At 34.7% G+C, this 23547-nt stretch overlaps 1 protein-coding gene across 9 annotated transcripts in view; it reads right to left on the bottom strand.

The window, feature by feature from the left end:
- Positions 1-23547, bottom strand: part of LOC132701935 (neuropathy target esterase sws) — a 40443-nt gene that overhangs the window by 15890 nt on the left and 1006 nt on the right. For 8 of the 9 annotated variants that reach the window (XM_060670260.1, XM_060670261.1, XM_060670262.1 and 5 more), the window contains 13 exons: positions 23354-23496; positions 21647-21856; positions 21288-21593; positions 20083-20268; positions 18396-18601; positions 14237-14492; positions 12509-12665; positions 12290-12451; positions 10292-10519; positions 10055-10239; positions 9844-9999; positions 7932-8051; positions 6281-6467 (listed from right to left, as the gene is read on the bottom strand). In XM_060670260.1, coding sequence (XP_060526243.1) covers positions 6281-6467; positions 7932-8051; positions 9844-9999; positions 10055-10239; positions 10292-10519; positions 12290-12451; positions 12509-12665; positions 14237-14492; positions 18396-18601; positions 20083-20268; positions 21288-21593; positions 21647-21856; positions 23354-23496 — 2502 coding nt within the window. The remainder of the gene's footprint in view (positions 1-6280; positions 6468-7931; positions 8052-9843; positions 10000-10054; positions 10240-10291; positions 10520-12289; positions 12452-12508; positions 12666-14236; positions 14493-18395; positions 18602-20082; positions 20269-21287; positions 21594-21646; positions 21857-23353; positions 23497-23547) is intronic. The other variant, XM_060670264.1, reaches the window with a different exon arrangement.

Below are 23547 nucleotides of genomic sequence, written 5' to 3'. Positions count from 1 at the left end.
GTTCTACCAACGGAATGAAAATTTTATTTAACTTTGAGAAAAATATGTGTCAAAATGTATTATATCTATCATCAGATTGTCTAGTCAATGTGGAAAATAAATATTTTTAATCCTCAGATTGACTAAGGTATCAGACATTTTGCATATTACCCAAAATACTAGTGAACTTGCATGATTTCCAGAAAATTGTTCATTTTGCAGAATACCTAGGCATTTCGCACAGAGTTTATAACACTCATTTGGAAGAGAAAGAGAACTTTTCAATAAGATTCACTTACAAAATGGTGGACTTAATACCGTTTGGCTCTGAGCTCTAGAATGAGTTTTCGTCTGAGAGTGCAAGTCCCGAAAAAAAAACAAATACCGGAAAGTGTTAAATCTTTAATTTCAATCCATTGTTGCCTAGTTCTACCTTCAGCTGTCTACCAAGGTTCGATCAACTCAACCCAACAAGAGAATAATAGAAACTAAACAAAAATTGCCAAACACTTCCTTGTTGCTATACTAAAGTATAGAATGATAAGAGAAGGTACAACTTGGCAACAATGGATTCGAGTCAAACATTTAACGCCTTCTCAAATACTACCGATTAGAAAGCAGCACAACACTTCTTAGAGTCAAGATACCCTAACTGGACATTAACTAGTAGAATAATCTCAACTTTAAGAATTAATATTACTTATTTATATTATTTTTTTATGAATGGGAATTTCTCTTTAAAGGTTTCTGTTCGGGCCCACCCGCACACGGCTATAAGTAAAATTGAAAATTGACATTTGCTCCTTGAACGTAATGGAAATAATTTTTTCTGCGACGTAAAAGTTTAATTAATTATCACCCGCAAGCACTAAATCAATGTGGCAGTAATTGCTCGTGTACAATCAAAGCTCTACCGTGCGATGGGGACAGACCGCGATCCTACACATCCGACTGTCTACTACTTCCACACAACACTATCGGACAAAATGCTCGTTGCGACACAGGGGACGTTCCAATCAAAGTGCATTTCGTTGCGGGAATATAATATGGTCAACCAATCACAATTATTATTTTCACACGTTTAGCGCATATAGTATATGTGATATAGTTTTTAGTACTCGCTTTTTTGCAATTGTCTATTTCGCTCAAGTATTTTCATTGGAACCAAAACGAAAATATCAATTAAAATGCTTTAATAAACATACAAAGCAACATGGATATTATAGAACGGGCTTGTGCTGTCAACATTGCGATCGACCCAATCAGAGACAACCAAACGTAATAAGCATAGTTCAGCACAAGATAAATGATCATGACTTTAGTGACCAATTCATAAACACACAATCAACCAATAAAAAGCCGATTTACAAGCATTTATGATTGTTATCAGTGGGTTGAATTTGAATATGCGCTGCAAGTACGAGTATATGAAGGTAATTAAATTAAAATGTTCAAAAACTGATTGAAAAGACATCAGTCAACGTTTATAACAACATTTCAACAAAACACAAAAAAAAACAGTTCAACAAAAATTGTGCGATCTGGCATTTTTCATATTTTTGACGTTATGTGGACTAAACTAATAGAAAATAAAATGTTCTATTTGTTTATATCTAGCGATATTTTTGAATTAATTTTTGAGATGTCACATTTATTAACACACAATAACGCGTTTTACCACAAACCGAAACTTAATTTTACGTACTCGACGCGCGTTTCGCCAACCAAGTTGTTCTTAAATCTAAATTTCATAATTAACTTATCGATAAAACTATCTTCTTAGCCATCGATTCTAGCCACCTTTTTTATGAGGCTTGTTTCCACCTCAAACCTTTGTTGATTTAAAGGAAATATGACAAGTCTATGGACTAGAAAATTAAAACTTGCCATTTTATGTTGACAAGCATGGTTAGAATCATTAGTTATGTATCTTAAAGTACTAGTGTCTTTCCTATAAATGTCAAAAACTAAATGATTTTCACTGTTTTTGATAACGAGAACGTCCAAATATGATATAGATACGTCGACGATGTTTTCGCGGTTTTTGATACAACTTGCATGGATTTAAATGACTTTGTTTCAAATTTGAATAATTACTTCCCATCTATTAATTTCACGTATGAAATAGAAAATGACATGCAGTTGCCTTTTTTGGACATTCTCGCTATCAAAAACAGTGAAAATCATTTAGTTTTTGACATTTATAGGAAAGACACTAGTACTTTAAAATACATAACCAATGATTCTAACCATGCCTTTCAACATAAAATGGCAAGTTTTGTCACATTTCCCTTAAATCAAGAAAGGTTTGAGGTGGAAAGAAGCCTTATAAAAAAGGTGGCTAGAATCAATAGCTATGAAGATTATTTTATCGATAAGTTAATTAGGAAATTTAGATTTAAGAACAAACTCCAACGACGACTTTTCAAGCTGATAAGGAAAATTTAAAAGTAGTCTCAATTCCTTTCTCTCCCCAATATACAAGTGGACTTGATAGAGTCTTCAGGGCCGCAGGTCTTCGAAGTGTCTATCAGTCCGGGTCAAAATTAAAAAATCTTTTGGGTAATCCCAAGGATAAACTAGATACTCTTGAAAAGTCGGGAATTTATGAAATATGTTGTAACGATTGTGACAAGTCATATGTAGGGCAAACCAAAACATCAATTAATGTTAGATTTAAGGAACATTTAGCTCATTTAAAAGTTGGTAGATCAGAAAAATCAAGTGTACCTGAACATATATTCAAAATAATCATAAAGTGGATATAAGTAATTTAAAATTAGTTAAACAGGTAAATAATAGTAGAAAATTAGATGCCTACGAGCTTAGAAATTGTTAAGAGAGGGAATAAGGCACGGAACAAGGACAGAGGTCCAATCCCATTTAGCCCATTATACGCGCTGATTGGTTGCGTGAACAGTGCGTAATCCACTCTCCCACTTCCCGATGTGTAATATATATATAGAGAGCATTTGTTATTAAGTTTAGTTTTAATCTTCTCCTGAAGATGCCAACTTGGTTGGCGAAACGCGCGTCGAGTACGTAAAATTGAGTTTCGGTTTGTGGTAAAACGCGTTATTGTGTGTTAGTACAGTGCCGAAGGTTCCAGTCAAGAGTTTGTTTGGTCACATTTATTGTCTAAAAATAGGAACATCGCATTTCATTCTATATATTGCAATTGCTACGCCACTTGCATACGTTCTGCATAAATTAACAGAATGTTAGCGGGCAGTCTGCGAAAGTCAAATATAGTTTTTGGGATTCCCAAATATATGTTTTGACTACGCGTCGGGTCGTGACGGCATGTGTTTAAGGAAGCCCGTTTATAGTGTAATTGCGTTTGTTGTAGGCAGTCGTTTCGTGAGGTTAGTCAGCATAGCGCAGTTAAATTTCTTTTCAAAATGCCAATACTTTGTAAAAATATTATAGATACGTTTTGCAATGTGTGTAGTTCTTTTGTGGTCAAGAAATTTAGACGCAAATTACACCCCTATTTGAAAAACAATATTACGCTTATTTTAAATTTTAAATTGGTAATCACATATTATTTGTAAGGTATGCGAAGAAGGTTTAAGATATTACCTGAGAATCCAGACAATTTAAAAGAAGATACCAGCTGAGATAGACAGACACCCTCAGAAATGTTGGTGATAGATGCGAGTGTTTCCCAGAAACCACAGTTGTTTTCATAATCAGAACTTAATAACTTAGCGAAAGGCTTAGGTTTACCTATTGACATTCCTAATCTAATAAATAATAAATCTAATAAATAAACTTGGTACAGACTACAATTCTGAGTACTGGAGGCTTTTTATTGACTCACGGAAATATTCTTGCCTCTGCACCTGTTGCTCTACTATATGCAAATAAAATAATGTTACGAAAATCGGAAACTACTGCTTGAGAAAATCTAATACAAAGACAAGGACGATTTGTGGTGATTTAAAAATTGTGGGACAGTAGAAACAGAGAGCAACATCGGGTGAAAAAGTACCGGTCAAAAAAGGTTCATTCAGAAAATATTCTTCACGATTGTTTAATAATTAATTGTTAATTAATAGTAATCATAATATGCTAAAAAAGACGCTCTTGATAAAGAAGCCAAATTATTCCGCGCATTCTACATGGACAATATCAAAGTATAACCTAAATACCCACAACAGCTGCAGAGTTCATTAGAGAAATGGGGCTTGAAAAATGTACAGTTGTACATGCAGATCAAGAAAAAATCACCAAGACTGAGAACATGACACTAACATTGAATATTAATTAATATAAGTTATGTACCAAACAGAAAGTAAACTTATCATTATCAACTGTTCTCAATGCAATAAAGATAATAACAAATTTGTGCCTAGTAATAGAAAACAATAAATAAATTTAAAAACATTATATAAACTTCAGTGCAAAAAGTCAAAAGACTCTACCGGCTTGTTAAATGAATGAATTTTGAAAGTTGCTTTGAATTTTACACTAGTCGGAGAGAATGCGTTAATCATATAGTTGAATTGCAAAATAGTTATAAAAAAAAATTGGGGCAACGTAAAACCATTAATTATATCATTGGATGATGGTGATAGCACAAATTCTAGTTATTCTAACGATTAATTTTATTTAATATATATTAATTACTTGAAATACTTAATTACTCGAAACATCAGACAGTAGACTGGCCTGCATGATGTACAGACGTTGATACATATCGCAAGAAACAGAGAAGCAATGGAAAATGTTATCGCAAACATCCATTAATGGATACGCATTGGAAGAAGAAGAATTACTTGAAGACGCAGGCGCGGAAGGTCACCCAAAAGATGGATAGACCAAACCATAATCACGGCCCAGAATAGAACGGAATGGCACAATACCATAAGCACTGCTTCAAGAGCATCATAGTAACTAATCCCTTCTTAGGGAAATGGACTAAAGAGAGAATTACTTGATTATATAGTACGCAATGCAACAAAATATTTTGAAATATTTTGTGTTTCGATTTCGTTAGTGTCGACTAATAGCAAACTAACTATTTTCTGTTGATGAAGAACAAACAGTTTTTGTATATATCTTTACATTACAGCCAAATGATGTGCGCCATTTTTTTGCTTACACTTTATAAACTGATTGCTTAGATTCTGTTCGTTTGAACGAAGATGAATAAAATATACTCTTTGGAGAGCACCTTTGCACATTGACCGAGATATCTTGAGTATTTGTCACAATTTTGAACAAATAATTTCAATGAGTAAAATCAAGAGACAAACATTTCAAAAACGTTCTCAATTACTATAGAGTGTTTAAAAAAAGTATGACTATAGAACAAACAAAAATTCATATAGCGACAACTATGCCTTAACGCATTGATTAAAAAAAAAGTTTAAAGTATATCAAGTAAACAAAATTTAGAAAAAACTGTGTGAATTACTCAAGCGCTTATTATATTGTTGTTATATATTATACTGTTATATATGTCATTTTCTTGGACGAACCTTATTCCATTGAAAATATTTTTTAAATATTTATCTTTCTGCCACATTTATTACATTTCTCAAATTAGTGATATATGCCTTTGGCACACTTCTGTATACGTAAGCCCGGTCCATTTCCCGGTCAAAAAAAGCTGTCGCAACGAAAGTTCAAAAATTACAGGCTCTCATTTATAATCTGGTCAAATTAGACAAAAATAGTAATCAACAACAATTAAGCTGGGTTAACATTTTCAATTATTTAGAATTTTCTTTAGTTCTAATAAATTTTCCTAGGAGTGACAATTACTAAGCTGTTCTAAAAGCCAAAGGAGTTAAACTCCGCATTATATGCACCCACTTCCACACCCCCCGTACGGAGGTGTACAGATTTTTTTTATATATTAAAGGGGATAGGCGAAAATTATTTATTCAAAAGTTGTATGATTTTCTCTCTATTATCTTGTATTAATAATATAAAAAATGTTTAAAAAATTAACAGCTCCATTTTTTTCAATGCAACACTTCCACTTACGATAAAAGCCATTGAAATAACTTTATTTACGATTATTATTACAAGTTTTTTCTTAATATACTTGTGAATGCTCTTGAAACAAAATCGAAATGCTTTCTGTTAAGTAAAAATATTTCGTAGTAAATTTTTAATATTATTATTATCAATCGCAATGTATTTGATTTTATAAGTAATAAGAATAGATCAAGGGAATTTAATCAGGGTATATTAAATATGACGGGGGGGGGGGGCAATTTGACAGCACAAACCCAAATTAAAAACGAAAAAAAAACGATCAAAACGAACGCGCACGCAAAACACTCACCATGGGTGTGTATTCTCATACACGACGACGATATATCGGTGGTGACGGTAAAATACGGCAGCCACAGGTCCTCGATGTAGGTGTCGCCCAGAGTCGCTTTGATGGTTTGATTGAAGTCGCGTCCGCTGAACATCGACGTCATCGGATAGGTAAGGTCGAGAATTTGGCGCCACCACTGCGTCATTTTCTGCCGACACACCCAATAATAATTTTATTTGTTTAAGCATCAATAATTGCAAAAAAAACTACGTTTCAAAACAATTCTTTTATGCTGTAATATTAAAGAACACATTTCAAAGCAGTCATTAGTTTAAAAAATGAAAGTTATGGAAGTTCCAAATTGTCTACCTCATCATTTAACTGCAGAATACAGTCATCAGCGCAGTTGTTGAGGAGGGCCGAAGCCCAATGTGCTTGTTGAATGTCAAGCAAACCAACACCTCTAGAGTTGTAAATCGGTATTGAGAAATAGGACAGACAATACACTAGAAGGGAAGGACAAAGTCACCACCATATTACATCCCGTGCTGATGATCGTTTTTTTTACGTCTTACAGCTCTAAGACGGCGTTATTGTGCCATTTAAGTTGGAGGCTAGAAGAATGGTCAAATGTCTTTGCAGAAAGTCCAGATTCAGTTTTTATGCCTCAGATGGAGGTATGCCTGTGTATAGATGACCTAGAGAAAGTCACTACCAGTGCAATTTTATTCAGAAGGAGAGTGAGTGTTGGTGGAGGCTTCGCTTTGGTCTGGGGAGGCATATATCAATTGGTGGCTATAAATCACTCTTCGGTACATTAGAGATTATTGAACCACACGCACGACGGTCAAAATAGTTACTAGTTACTACTAAAATAGTAAGTTAACATTACTGCAGCGAACTGACCTGCCAGAGGCACTGACTTTGAGTATGTTTTCATTCCAACCTTTTTGAGGGACTTCCGATCCGAATGGAGACAGTAATAAGACTTTACGTGATTTTCTGGCACTACTTTTTGCTCATTACATTTCAAAGTATTTTACAAACATGGAAAAATAAAAAAATAATAGAGTAAGAACTAATCAGTTGATACTGAAAGAGTTCAATGTAACCACCAGAACAACATCATTATTGATGCAGAGAGTCTGGCAATATTTTGGACACGTAGCTAGACGACGAGATGGCAATATAGTGATGGGAGTACGGGGAAAGAGAAGTACATGCCGATTTCCTATGAGATGTTAAGGATCAAATCAAACAAGTTACAGCGTACTGTTTCACCACGCGAAACATCGAAAAATATGGAAGGAGACAATAGGGGGGAAATAGATCCATTGCATTTCTCATAATAATATTTTGTTTCTACAGCGTTAATTTCGCACCATAAGAAAATATGTTTTTAGCGACCATAATTCAAAACAAGATGCCTGCTACCTGGTGCGGGCAAGGTAGGCATAACATAGAAAACATATTTTTTTAGTTAGTTGTATGATTCTTACGAGTAAGTGTTCTTTTTTCTTTTTGTAGATATTTAAAAAGAAAATCATATTTATGTCTAACACTTAGTAGCGTTTACTTAATAGTATCAAATATTTATAAACATTTGAGTAGGAGCTGAAATACAGCAATTATCACAGCCCAATTTACGATATGTGGGACGTTTCGAACCTACCTTGGCCCATTCGCGCGCTTTCTGCGTCACTGTCGTTATGTTGCGCTCCTGGCACCACAGCGCCCCCATCAGGGCGCCGATGGAAACGCCACCCACCATGTCGATCGGAATACCCGCCTCCTAAATCGACGATTAATGTTATACACAATATAATGAATGAAAAATTTGGCCACTATCATGTCGAGCATAGCCTGACAAAACGGCAGTTTCCACATTTCAACATTTTATGAAAATTAAAAATATTTTTTCACTGGAAGAGATTTAATCGCTATTTGCAAAAAATGTATATATGGTTATTTACTCTATATAGATGCCGTGCTATGTAGTCCACATACAAGATTTTTAAAATGTTAACTTATGGGTACATATCAAAGTCACTTTCATATAAATCATAATATATGTAAGTTTGCTTAAAATAAAAAAATAAAAATGACAGGTGCTATAACGAATTTTAGTATCTTAGATGTCCGTTAAAAACTGGATAAAGAATGACCAAAATAATTTTATCTCGCATATGGAACAGGAAATAACACAACATCCTAAGAAATTTTGGAATTTTGTCGATCACAAAAATAAGTCTTCCTTCCAAATACCGAATAAAATGCATTTTAGCATTAGCTTTTCAAACTATGTCCGGAGTACCCCAGGGATCTTACTTAGGGCCCTTATTTTTTTAAACTTATTAAGGAACTTTGCTGTGCTTATGTCTTTAGTAACCTCTTGAAGCCAATGGATACACAACTAAATACTAGATATTAGATGGAGACAAAACCTTATGTGTTATTAGAAAAAGCTGACTAAAAATATGATTGTGCTTAATGTGAAAATATAGTTATACTTTCTAACAATAATAACAATGATATTATTATTGAACAAATTTCTTACTGCCAACAATTAAAATTATCGCAAAAGTGATAAAAAAATCACCAACGTATATATAGGGTTTCCAAATAGTGAGTAATATCTCTTTTTAAAGAAAAACGTTAAATATAAAAGTTGAGTGATTTTGAGAGGCTATAAGAAAAAATTTAAAATTATTTTGAAATATACAGGATGGTTTACCAATATGTGGAAAAGCAAACTTCTATATATATTTAAATGGAACACCCTGTATATTATTCCATTATTAAATATTCTATTTTATATTCAATCATCCAATGTAGGGTTTCTATGGTCCATGCTGAATTTATGTTATATTTTTCATCAAAATTGACCTGTGTGTAGCATATTTTTGATACCATTTCCGACAAAAGGCCCGACATTTTATGTACAGTCATTTATTGTAAACTTGTCTTGAAATTAGTTCGAATCTTTTATACAGGGTGTTAAGTATAATTGTTCCATATAATAGCATGTTAATACAAAACGTAAACGTAAGAATATGGTGATTAATGGAAGTATAATCTATTAATACTTTTTATTTTGAGTCACCCCTTATAAACAATTCCCACTAACTTCAAGACAAGTATAGGGCAAATGACTGTACATGTTATTAAATTGTTGACATAATAAAACTACAGCTCTCAGAAACGGCGTCAAACATGTAGAATGTTAAACACAGGGAATGTTTTATGAAAAAATGGCCAGAAATCCGAAAACACTCGGTATAGCCCATAACAACCCCACATTGGGCGATTGAAAATAAAACGGACTATCCACTAACGCAATAATATACAGAGTGTTCTATTTCATAACGTTGTGGTTTGGTGTGATTTTCCACATATTTATGAACCACCATGTCCACATTATTTGGATATCTTCTATTCTATATTATAGCATTTTAGGATACGGCTATCAAAAGTAGTGTATCTGTCAATAAAAATCATAAAAAAACTTCTCATCTTATACAGTATGAAAATGTATTATAATCTAATAAAAACTTTAGGTGGCTATGAGAAACCAAGCGACTCACCTCTATGGCCTTGATCATACCGATGTGGGCGGAGCCTCGAGCCCCGCCCCCGCCCATCACCAGACCGACGGACTTGCCGGTCAACCACCTGGCCAGACGCGAGAAATCCGAATGGATATTCGGATCCGTCGAGCAAATTTTCGAATACAACTCGTTCTGCAAATGTCACAGTTAACGGTTATTAATCCAGAAAAGGTTTTGGTAAACCTACAATTCTGTATAAACTTTTCCTGGAAAACAACCGGTTGGGGCACATTATGTGGTGATGGGACGACACCCAGGACCTAATGTTCAACCACCCGATGGTATTGTGGGGAAAACCGCCCTCCTTGTGCAGCAGAACCAGCTCTTTCTGGGTTCGGATCGCCAACCGTTCCAGTTCTTTTTCGACTTTGCCTGGAAAAGGGACCCGTTAAACCGTGCGAGCGGAAATTACGTCGGCACTTGCCAAGAGACGGCAAATTGTCGCCCAAACCGACGATCAGTATGCAGTCGGCTTGCCTGATGCATCGCTGGGTCCAAGCAGAAACGGTCAAGTCGCATTGATACAGCGAAATTTTGTGTTGGTCTTCCTGCTGGGCGAGCCAAGATGACAACCTGTACTCGTTATTGGGGTCTATTATGGTGGCCCCTAAGGTTTTTTTGACAACGTCTGAGGTCAGCCTTAGGGTGGGACCTGAGAGACAGATTCGGACATTTGAACTACCGCGAGAGTGAAGAACATTTTAAGTGAGGCAAGTTTAAAATATAGAAACAGTGATAGCTGTTTTCAACAGCAAAACTTGAAAAAAAAGGGAACGTGTTCCAATGTCTAAATAGAGCACTCTGTATACATTTTAGGATTTTGAACTGTCAAATATAGCTTATGAATAACTAAGATAAGGATGTGCAAATCGTTTTGCTCTAATTTAATTTGATGGCCTGTCAAATTTCAATTTCAAACTGTCAATATCTGAGAAACAGTTGCCAAACAGAATTCAAAAATGTACTAATATGTTTCATTTGAAATTCCAATATTGCCACTAGTTTCCGGTAGACCCGGCAACGCTGCCCTAGTTTACCACCTGTTTGGGCATGTACCAAGTTTGAATAAGTTACCTATCCAAAACTCCAAAACTTTTAATAGCCCAGTACTGTGAATTATCCTGTATATAAGATAAATATAAATGGACTAGGTTGCACTAGAAACTAGAAATCTACAGGGAGACCTCGGGTTACATCGTCTAGAATACAGGTTCCGCAATTCCTGACTTTTGGATTTCACCACTCATTGTGTGTTTCTTATTTTCTTGAACTCTGACGTTTAAAAATCTTTTTGATTCTCCAAAATATGACTCTCCATATTCACAGATTATTTGGTAAATACAATCTTTCTCCTGAGTTAATATTTCTAGCCTCATTGATTGTTGCGATTGCTCTTTTGCAAAGTGTTGTATGTTCGACTCGAAATTTAAGTACTGTCTGGTATGTGTAGGTTTCCTCAGCGGTCGCTGAGAATTAAGATGATTGAGAAAGGAATTTAACTGTCTATCGGTTCCACTCCAGATAATGAAGGAATCATCAACATATCAAAGCCAGGCCCTAGGACTAACAATTTCCGCATCTATAACGTGAACCATTCCATATACATATTTGCTACCACCGGAGAGAGAGGGGAGCCCATCATCTTGCGTGTAAAACTTATCTTTGACTTAAAAGTTGGTAGCGAAATTCTCTATGGAAGTGTATCATTCTTCAATCTGGCCTTGACAATGCTTAACGATTCTTCCAAGGGCACGTTGCTGCATAAACTTTTCAGGTCAAAGCCTGAAGGACATAATCTTACGTTTTTTAAAATATTCACCCTGTGAATGTGGAGAACTTTTTGTTTCTTTAAGCAATAAGAATTGAAGAACATAGTAAACGCACAATACGGGGTGAAACCCAAAATTCAGGAATCAGGAATGATACCTCTGTCTGAAACATTGTGAAAACAAAAGCAAGACAATGGCGCTGAAAAGCAATGGAAATAAAAGAATTCGAGAAATGGTTGGAGAAAAAGAGACCATTCTCGACGCCATAGACAGCGAAACGTTAACTTTGTATGGCCGTCTCTAAAAAATAAGTTGCACTCATTGACTCTACGTCTGGGATCTATAAAAAAATCACTCTTCAAACATTTATCTAGGGCAAATTCAGGGTAAAACAGAAAAAAAAGTTGCATTTGAAAACTCAGGACAGAACATCCGTCGATTTTCATGCTAAGCAATTTGCAGCTTCCATGTTTTAAAACACAAGCGCCTCCCGCCATTAACTCAACTGCATTTCATTTAAAGTACACTGAGTTAGTTTCTTTTTGCTGGAAATTCAGAGAGAAAGAATCAGGTTCAGGTCAGGACATTATTTGCATGATGGATGTGCTGGATATTAAACTCATGTTAATGTTGCTGAAATTCTCAACACTTACCGATAGCGGAGAGACAGTGATATAACTCGTAACTAAAAGCGGTCAAGGGCACGTCATCCGAAGCGGCTACGATAGCCACCGTCGAAAAATTAATCTGAGAAGGTCGACTGTCCAAGGCCGAACTTCTCACAGTCGGACCTATGCTCGGCTTTTTCCAAGAACCTAAAATAAAGTTTTGTCATTAAGTGATGAAAAAAGTGATTTTTCATAGAAACAGACCTAATATCCTGTGACCCAGAAGGTTAATGAGTCTAGTTACGACGATAGGAAATCGTAACTTGATCACATTGAATAGACCTTCGGGCAATTTGGCCAGTTCCGAATCTCTGACGGCGATGACGGTGGTACTCCTCTTGGTTTGGGTCACCATTTCCACCTAAGGAATGAGTGCTTTCAAAAATGATTAGAAGAAAATCGCATTTGGAGATGTTCGATGAACGGGACGTTTGAACTACTTCGATTGATACTTTTTTATATACCTAATTTGTTTGCTACACAAAAAAAAATTAAATGTATAATTTACAGGTACGAGTTTTAGATTTGTATAGTTTTATAATTATATTTAAAATTATGCATTACTTTGCTAAGTTCAGAGTGGATCTTTTAACTCTATTTGGTTATGCTATTTATTTTTTCAACTTGGATGCGTACGATGAACGGGACATTTGAACTACCTCGATGCTTTTTTGTATGAATTGTTTGGTACCTTTCTTTATTTCGTTTTCTTTAAGTTCATTTATATTGAATTTACAAACAACAAATTGTAGCTTAACGCAAAATAAAAAAAACATATGTTAAATTTTATTTTAAATATATTGTTTTTGAACTTTATTTTGGTAAGTCATCGACATTTTCGCATAAATCAATATTGTCTTCTCACAGAATGCTAATCAATGTTTAATGTTTATCAATCCAGAGTTAAAATTAACGCTCACACAAAAGAAGCGGATTCAAATTAGAATAAAATGTAATTTGTTTTTCCCACTTAGAGATGTCCACTGAACGAGACATTTAAACCCCGCCGTAGATCATTTTTGTAAAAATTGTTTGCTACCTAAAACTTGATCCGTCTTACATTCATTGCACTAGATTTGTGTTTAATTATAGCCAGAAGATTTGAGTACCTTTTTCGAAAAATTAAAAAAAAAATTCAATTCAATGTGTAATTATAGATACGGGTCTTATATTTGGCATTCTGTGAGAAGGCATGTTAATTTACCGGAAAATGTAACAAAACAACAAATTAAACAAAATAAAATTCAATAACTGTACATTTAATTTAAAATTTCATTTTTTTTTTCTTTGCGTTATGTTGTAATATATAATATTTATTTTTCCAGAAATTGAGAAATTCTATAAATATAGAGGTGATGTTATCCTTTAATTATGGGCATGTTAAATTCACACTACCATATGGTATCGTCGCTTAGGGTGTCCTCATTGGGAAGGTAATTAGTGCCCAAAAAAGAGGTACCTAAAAGAAGCAACTTTTCCTGTAGAGATCTTTTTGGTGAGCTAAAGATATGCACTACGATTTCATTATGTTTTGCAAAATGTACAGAACTTTTTAACATCTGCTAAAGTTCACCGTTATAATAAAGGACGAGTTTCCGATCATGAGTTGAATGGTACCATCAGAAGCAGCAACTAATGCTTACAATCACTTGACATACTATTAGACGTATTACTAATGAAACCAAACTTAGAAGAGTATATAAAAAGGAGTTTTATCAGATTATCTGCATGAATCATTGCTAAAGGAGTGCATAGCTGGTGTGGGTGAAAAAATCCTATATTTTGTTGTATAGTCTCTGTGTTGTATTTGTTTGAAGGTCTTTTTTTATGATGCCAAAATTGTTATGAATTTGTTTAAATAAATAAATACCAATCTATTCCTTTTATTTCAACTATTAAAAGTGATTTGAAGCAGCCAAATGGACCACTTACCACGCCGATCAAGTCTCCTTTGCCATACTCCCCTACCAGTTCCTTTTTGCCGTTCTTGTGGGTGATGACGGACCTCAGACGACCGGACAACACGATGTAGGTCGAATCGCTCTCGTCGTCTTGCCGATACACCGCCCTACCGGATTCCAGGAATAACCAATCTAGCGCGAAATCCACCTGTCTCACGAAAGGGGAAAGTCGTTTCACCACCATATTGGCCAAATAGAGGACAATCTTGGGCTTCTCCTTCATAACGCTGAAACATTACAAAACGATACCCCACATGTCGCCCATAAAATGCTCAGTAAATATGTATTCATGGTGAACCGTCCCCGCCCTTTTGGTAATAGAGTGGGGTTTGGATAAAGTGATTCCAACCAATCCAAGTTATCTACGAACTTCACAGCTAAATAAGAGTTCAACCGCAATTAAGTAAAAAACAATAACTCAAAATAACGTTGCATCTTTTATAATATCTGCCTACTATTATCAAAATCCTAATTTTCGTTCTTTTGGCAAAAAATAAAAACAAAGTCGTTAAAATAAACTATTTTTATTCACACTTAAACACCACCGTTATAATTTTTGTTACTTTAATTTTTTAAAGAAACTTCGACAGGCTGAGGAACTTAGGTACACATCCTCACGATTTCTCCTACGGTGCACATTGAATGGTAGAGGAAGCTTTAATTGCTTGATGGATGACCAAATCCCAAATGGAAAGCACATAGATTATTTCGATAGATTCGCGGAGTATTTTGAAATTTCCGTAGATCGCGATGTATGAGACAGTAGGGTGATGACATAAAAAGTAATTTAAGCACAAATATACACAAATACATACACATATATTTTCGAAGAATGAAAATCAACCTACAATATTCTGAAGTTTTTGTAGCTGATTCTTAGCACAGACATCAATACAAGGACATAATTAAATAATAAAATTTGGATTTTGAAGCGTAAGTCATTCTGAAGCATCTTCATAAATAGGTCAGGATATTATTTTAGAACGCAATTCTATTTTTTTGAGTCAATCCCATTACTATACACTTATGAGTTGATGTTTTTGAGAACCATGCTCTTAAGTTTCTGGGCAATGGTATTCTTCCTCTTTCACCATAGCCTTTCCCTTGGAGAACAGATTTTAAAAGGCCGTATTTACTTTCCTTGTTCATAATATATCCAGTGTTCTTTTCTTATTTCTAAATGATTTTGCATTCGTTCCAGAACTTTTTTGTTGCTTACTCTGTCTACCCATGAAATCCTTAATATACTTCTATAAAGCCACATTTCGAAGTTTTTTTTCCGTTGCATCCATTAATGTCCATGACTCCATTCCATAGAAAAGTATTTGATATTTGATTTGAGGTGGCCCTTGCTTTCTCTAATCTAATATTAATTTCCTGTGAGTGATTTCAGTCCTCATTTATTATGGACAACTGTGAAACCCTTTCTGTATGTGTGTTGTTAATCATAAAGTAGTACCTCACACATTTTTCTTTACTAATCACCATGAATTTGGTGCTACTAATGTTAATTATTATTATTATTAATTTATTTAAATGAATTTAATTTTTAATTATTTTGAGAGGCTTCGGTAGAAATTATTCCCAAATCAGTATTTATTTTTAAACAAGCCTGTTCTTGTCCCCCATGTCAAACGAGTGAAATAACCGATTGCCTTTTGCAAATGTTTGACTCAAACTGGTCACACCCGCTCTGAACAGATCTGCTGTGTAATACAGAAAGAGAGTCGTTCCCAAGACCGACTCCTGAAACACGGCTGCTGTTATCCTACACACTACTTTCAGACTGACTACTCGTCCAACACTAATTTCTGAGTGCGGTTGAAAAGGTATGATTGGAGAAATGATACTACATGAAGGTCAGTAGTAACCAAACCTGGCACAAAGAATTACCTGGTATCGCCTTGGAGAAATCCAAGAATACTAAAGCCACTGACAGTTCATTGTCAAGTGCATATATAATTTCACTGGCAATTTTAGCAAGGGTTGAAGCAGTACTGTGGTTTTTACGAAACCCTGACTGCAAATTGGATATAATTTCCCTTTCCAGTACCTTGGCGAGTGTCGTACTCAGAGATGTTGGTCTTAAATCACTAGTTGATAGCTTCCACTACAGGAGCAAATAGTCGTGTTACACGGAACTTATAAGCGCGGACACACCAACTAACGTTGTGTCTCTCCTGAATGTAGGTAACACCTCTTTTTACTTTTAATTACAGCTACCACAGCATTTCATACAGTGTTGTAGGAAGTCCACTCCGCCACTAAGGGTGGAGGTTTATAGAGTTCGTTTGTTCATTATTTTTTTAATATTTTCGGAGAACCATGGAGTTGAATAATGTGCATGCTTGTCGAATATCTTTAAAATATTATTTGTTAAAGATCTGCTCACCAGAGAGCAAAGAAAATTGGATCAGTTAAATAGCACATGCAAAAAATATAATAAAAGAATACTGGGAAAAAGATAATGCCTTAATATGACGGTGTCACAACTTTTTGATTTCGAAAAATCTATAAAATCGAATTTTTCGAAAGCATACGCGCTTAGCAACGAAACTCATATCTTTGTCATTTTGTCTGTCCGTTCTCTGTCGACGCAACATAAAAATTAGTATAACCTCCAAACAGTTTCAACTAAAGCATTCAAAATTGGCTCCTTTGAAAAATCCTACGAGACACATTCGCCAATAAAATATAGTCAAGATCAAATCCCGGCGTCCATCTTTTTAATTACTATTTAAATTTAATTTTAATTAAAAACCGCCTTTTCGACGGTCCAAGAATTTTTTTTCTCAAAAACGGTTACAGGCATAAAAAAAAATTCTAGAATGGGAAGATGCGCAAGACCCAAATCTGAAAATCATTAAGAATATATATTTTTTTAAAGGTGCTGTCCAATTTGCAAAAAATTAAAAACTGGGTTTTTCTTTTGCCGAAAACTGGATGTAACTGGAGAATTATGTTACAATTCAGTTTGTATTACTTAGCCATACCGAGAATATAGAAAGCTAACATTTTTGTAATTTGACTTTTTCATATATTATATACTTAGCTTTGCACCTGACGACTTCAGATAAGGCTGGGATGTACAAGTCCATACCCACATTTAAACTTTAGAACTTGAGGGCAATCAAAAGTCACGAAGTATTTTTTTCTCGAAAACTATTTAGCCGATCAGCAAAATTTTTGAACCCAGATACGCGAGAGATCCGGGACTATAACCTCTATTTCGAGCATTTTTTCGAGTATATACGGAGGTTTTCAATTATAGACAAAAATTTCAAAGATCCTGAAAATTCTTCTTTCTCAGAGTAAATTATTAGCCGTAAATCAAAATTCCTAAAAAAAATGGATAACAGGTTTAGATGGTATTGTAGGCAGCACCAATAGCTCCAATTTTTGTATTTATGGTTTTCGTCTATACACATACACTGTTCGAGATATTTAAAAAAAATCCAGTTCCAATTTTCGCTCTGATGATGAAAATGTTCCGTCGCAAATACAAATCAAATATGATACGGTATGATATATTTTTTGAATTTTCCGTTTTTTTTTTATTTTATTGCATAGACAGAGTTTTTGGACAATAGTTTATTTAACAAATTATCATAATCATTCATTTTATGTAGATTATTAAATATTCGTATTTCATTAAGGAACACCCTGACTATTATTATATAAAAAATATAATCCATCTCTGAGTATGGGCCTGCCAGTTAAATTAAATATAATCGTGATCGTTAGTGACCGATGCATTGATCAGATAAACATTTAGGGAGGAACATCTGTTAAAGTATAAATGGAAGCAAAACGAACAATCTATTGTATTATTTTTTTAAATTTATTTTATTCTGTCTGGCAGTTTATTGCTACCGACTATGCCTTCACAAATCGTACCTGCCTTCAAGCAATTAAAGCCCTCCCACCATTCGACCCTCCCGTGCTGCTTAAGGTGAGTACAGAGCAATCATCAAATCAGTTTCAGACAGCGCTCTGAAGAAGCATATTTGGCAAAACGTCAATATTAAACATTGTTGTTGTTGCTGGTTCGTTGGATAATTTTGTTTTTTTGTTTTAGGTTATATTTTCTGATCGTCAAAACATTTGAGATAGAATTCTGTGGGACTCACTTATAAAAAGTATTCTTTGAAAGTACACCAATCCGGGCGTAGTGTTTCGCTCGTATGGTGAAGAAGCTCGGCTCTCCGGTCAGTACCGCCAGTCCGCCCACGATCTCTCCCGGATAGGCGTTGAACATATGCACTTCGTCGGTCCCGTCGGTGAGCCTCTGGGATAGACTGAGGGTGCCCGAAATGACATACACCAGAGCGACATCCTTGAATTGTAGGATATTATTTATTATTATTAGTTTCGAAAATATTGCTTGATTTAATGTGCGCAAATAACGCCTTTAGCTGTAGTATCGCCATATTGAAAAAAGCTCCAAAGGGCTGTCCTATGTTTCTTAATGCGAGAGAGTAATAAAATGTGCATTCGCAATGATAAGGATCATTAAACAGGGTAGGCAACTTAAAGATCATAACCTCCGATGCTTCCTAAATTAGGGGCATACTAATTTTTATATGAATTGTCATAAATTTGGTGAACGAAAGTAACGTGACAGCGACGCTACTGCAAGCACTCCTATAAATTGTTTTACATGGTGAACCCTGAACAAGTTCCCTGAAAGCTGAAAATTGGTGTAGTAGTAGGTTTGGAGGTACTATTTAACATACTAAAAGTCCTCGCCTCTACAAAGGTGCTAGTTCCCAAAAACCACTCCAAAGGTATATATTTTCACTTTTTGACGAATATCATCATTATTTTCCATTTTTATGGAAAAAGACAGGTTACCAAATTTAAAGATTATAAATTTGCCATTGCCGTCCTATAAAGGGTTTCAGTTTAGTATGTTATAAACCTAATGGCTTTGAAAAAAAGGTGTATTAAGCAAAAAATCAAATGAATGACTTTTAGTTTAGTTTATTTATGCATTTTTCCATTTTGTTGACTTTTAAAACTAAAAAAAAAAACTGATGGGTATATGACCTAAAAAAGAATTAGGTGACATTGCGAGGAATTGTTAGAAATTATTAGGTATTGTATGGGAAACGTGTTGAATGGTAATTGTAAGGCAAAATAAGGCAGTGTGGGATCATTGAAGGGTGTTATAGGGGCTAGAAGGCATTCATTATAGGATAATTTTGGGAACATTAGGACATACAATGCATTTTGGTGTACTTAAAATTATAATATTCTCACCCCTCAACGGAAAACCATTACTTATCTTTGCATGCAACTGATAACACAGATTCAAACTATTCTGATAACTCATTTTATTTAATATGTATTTGTTTTTTATATAATTTCAATTATACAACGCGCAAGACAACATAATGTGTTAATATATTTTGGGTTTCAATTTATATTATTAGCCCCAAAATGACTACGAGCGCATAAAAACCCGTTGACCATGACCATTTATTGTGTGTCCCACTATGCAATCCTACGCCTATAGAACAATGCAAAACCACAAAGTTTTAGAGTTCAATAATGATTTATAACATTAAAAAACAGCATAGTCTGTTTTTTAATGTTAATGTTTTTAAACATTTTAATGTGTCCTCGTCTATTGAACAAAGTGTCGATCTAAGACACAATGCAAATTAAAAAAGGGTGAGCTTGGACCATATGAAAATACCCAAGCAAATGTGCTCTCTGTATAAAAGAGAACCCATAGTTATTAAGTATTGAATAAATGTTAATGTAAAAAAATCAATGAAAATTTTCGAAACATATAAGAGGCGAGCCGCTCACCTTGTTCGAATCCTCTTTCATTAAGTAAGTACCGGCCGAAACCTCCCTAATTTCTATGTTGAGGTTGACATCGTTGTCATTGATCAGCCCCAGCTCGTTGACGAACGCCGCTGTCGCTATGCGTATCAGCTCCGATTCGTCCACCTCTTCGGGTACCGAGTGTCTCTTTTTGGTCACGTCGGGCGCCTAAAGGGTTTTTGCACGATTTTTCACTCGTAATTTTCATTACAATATTAAGAAACCGCTTTGACATAATCTTAATTATTCTAGTGTACTACAATCTTGACCAAACAACAAGATAAAATAATTAATTACAGTAGCACAAGCAAATATACAAAATATTGGGGGGGGGGGGGATGACGAACCATAAAATTAAATTAAAAAATCAGACGAAAAAAATAAAGACATACAAACTAACAAAATACATAAAAACTAGACTATTCAATTAGTGTATACTCTCTGTAATCATATACGGGTGTCATTTACAAGAGGGAATATGGAAAAAAACTGGCTGACAAGAAAATTTTAGCATTTTTTTTTGTCAACATTGACTTCCCTACCAGTATTTTTTTTTAATTTACTGTCTTACTGGGCTCGTTGTGGTTAGACATTTGAACTATTTTTTATTAAATCTTGTTTTTTAGTGTTTCTTACTAAGAAAAATTACAGTTCGGATTGGCTAGACTGACTATACTGTGGCGGTCTTCGATCTGCAAAGTGAATTTGTCATTTTGATTTAAAAATAATAATAATAATAAAAGTTCGAATTTTTGACTTAAGTTAAGTGGTCTTTTATTAATATTACCAAACTTTTTATTTTTAAATATTTGTTTTTTATTGCTCCACGCACCTTCTCAGCTTTAAGTATAAAAGAGAAACAAAAAAACATACCTTGAATTTTTTAAATGCACATTAGTCAAAAACCCACAGGTTAATTTCCAGAAATCAAAACTTATTTTTCAGACATTCTCACTTAAGTACCTCCCAGACTCATTACGATTGTATGCTTTGTGTTATGTATTGTTATAACTAAAGTTCAAAATTATTTTTCAGTTCCTCTTGTTTTTTTCCTCTTTATCCTCTTATGTGGGTGTGATATACTCCGTTTTTTTTTTTTACTTAATTATGCCCGCCTTAATTAGCACTTATTATTATAACATGCTATTTTCTCATTCCACCGAGAACTACAAAAAAAACAAACAAACCATGGTATTTACGTTACTCGGTCCCCCTTCGACATCAGCCACCATATCCGGCCAACTTCCAGGTGACATGGACTTGGGATCAAACGAGGACTTAGTGCGCCTGTGCCCCGGTGGTATCGCCGTCGGTTGAGTCGCCTCGAACCAAGGACCAGAATCTTTTGGAGTGTACGGCAGTGCCGATTCTTTCACCGGATAAGGCTGAACCGTATCTTTTGGAGCATATGGCAAAGCAGACTCCCTCGTCGTCTGCTCGTCGCGTTTTCTCTTCATCGGCGACGAAACCGTCGCGTTCTTTTGTTTGGAACTCTTCAAACAGACCTCACTGTTAATAAACTCTACAAAATCGTTGCCCGCAGTACCTGGCGCACTAGCTCGGCGCTCAGACCCAAGTACTGGTGTAGGGCGGTGAAGGTGACTCTTTGAAGTCTGACCATGATGACCTGCATGATTCGGATCAAGAGTTCGGGATAGTCGTTGAATATGTCCTGGAAAGCCGCCATCGGAAGCTTGACGACAGTCGAATCTTCGATCGCTTTCGCCGATATCGTTTTGTAGGGATTGGGATGACCCTGGGAATGGGGCCGACACTTTTATTAAGGGTTATTTTTTGCGTTTGTCGCATTAGGAAATGATTAGCGCAAAAAAAAAAACCTTTAAAATTATACTTTGCATGTGCAATCCTCAAAGTCACTGCGGAAATGCCAAAAATCATTATAGAATGACTTTCAATGAATTCTCGTTAAAAATATTTAGTTTTTTTTTGTAGTTAGATCGCTAAAGTAGCAATTCCCTAAGTAAATCAACTCCAAATATGTAACAAAGGCTTCAAGCCGAAGAATCGAATGAAATAATAAAATTGTTCATTGTCCACAGAAATACAAACATCCTGTACAGAGTTAGTCAAAACTGGAGTAAAGTTCATTATCTCATTGGTTCTAAATGTTATGAGAAAATGATAAATAGAAACGTTGCACAGATTGTTAGGATACGCAATTTAAAATGATTTAAAACTATTCAGGGTAGCTCTCAAAACAGTGATGAAAAACCTCTTTTTAAATTTTATTTTGAATTCTTTAACTTTTGCATTAATACTCAGAGTAATACTAAAACTTCTCCATCATACCGATTGATCTGAATATAATTTTGTATATAACTTTTGTACAAGATTCAAATAAATCATTTATAATAGTGGGAGTATCCTCCTCACTCCTACCATAGAAGTCAATTTGAGTGTCTTAGTAGCTGTCAAATTATGATAGCTAATTAAAATTATTTATCAATCATCTTCTCTCGAAAAAGATATTTAGAGTGATTAAGAAAAAAATGTTAATAAATAAATAAATAAAGCAGTCTTGTATCAGTTGCGTAGCTGCACAGTTATTTTTAAGAATATTCTCAGGCCGTTGGGAGTTTTTATTTTAAACCTCCCTAATAATTCACAGATGGGATAGTGTACCAAGGAAGACTTGTATCAGCTGCATAGCTATAAGGTCGATTGTTAAAAAGTAATATTTCTAGCCAGTTGGGAGTTAAATAAATGAGAAGTTGGAGAGTGTACCAAGGAAGTCTTGTATCAGCTTCATAGATTCACAGTTGATTAAAAAGTAATATTATTAGAAGTGGAATAGTGTAGCTTTGCTTACTGGACAAAGTGGACAGTTTCCTTAGGGGCATTAGATTTTTTAATTTCTTTTTTTGTACTCAGAGTCAAATATATTTTTTGATAAATCTAGTTATCCTTGCAAATCAGTGAGTTTTTTTACAACCCGTCACATTTCTCAATACCAGATTTTCCAATTTGATCATAATACTTTATTATCTGCCAGCTAGCTAGTTAAGGGACAATTAATCTCCCTAATAACATTTATAAATTCTATTAGAATTCCAGCAGTTGAAGAATATAAAAACTGGGTATAATCTTTGATAATGAACTTAAATTTATTAGATATCTTGGCTTTTTGATTTTTTAGAAATAAAAATATGTGCAATAAATGATCAAATAAATTATTTTTTTTAAAATGGTATGTTAACTGGTCCAAAATTATCCAAATTAATAATAAGCTTACAGTCAAAACGTCAGTAAAACTTAGCAACGATGTCACTGTTTCGCCAGGTTTCACCAATTTTAAGGAGGTGGTGCCCTCAGGGCCTGTAATGAAAACGTTGAGCCTTCCACTTTGAAGGATATAAAAATTTTCATCGGGATCACCTAAAATTTGTTAAAATTTTATAAGATTCAAAAGGACACAAGTTTAAACTC

This window comes from Cylas formicarius, unplaced genomic scaffold (genome assembly GCF_029955315.1).
Source record: "Cylas formicarius isolate icCylForm1 unplaced genomic scaffold, icCylForm1.1 PGA_scaffold_5__7_contigs__length_24384050, whole genome shotgun sequence".
In the NCBI taxonomy this organism is placed as follows: domain Eukaryota; kingdom Metazoa; phylum Arthropoda; class Insecta; order Coleoptera; family Brentidae; genus Cylas; species Cylas formicarius.
The sequence above is the reverse complement of the archived record's forward strand: the minus strand, read 5'-3'. Positions and strand labels throughout refer to the sequence as shown.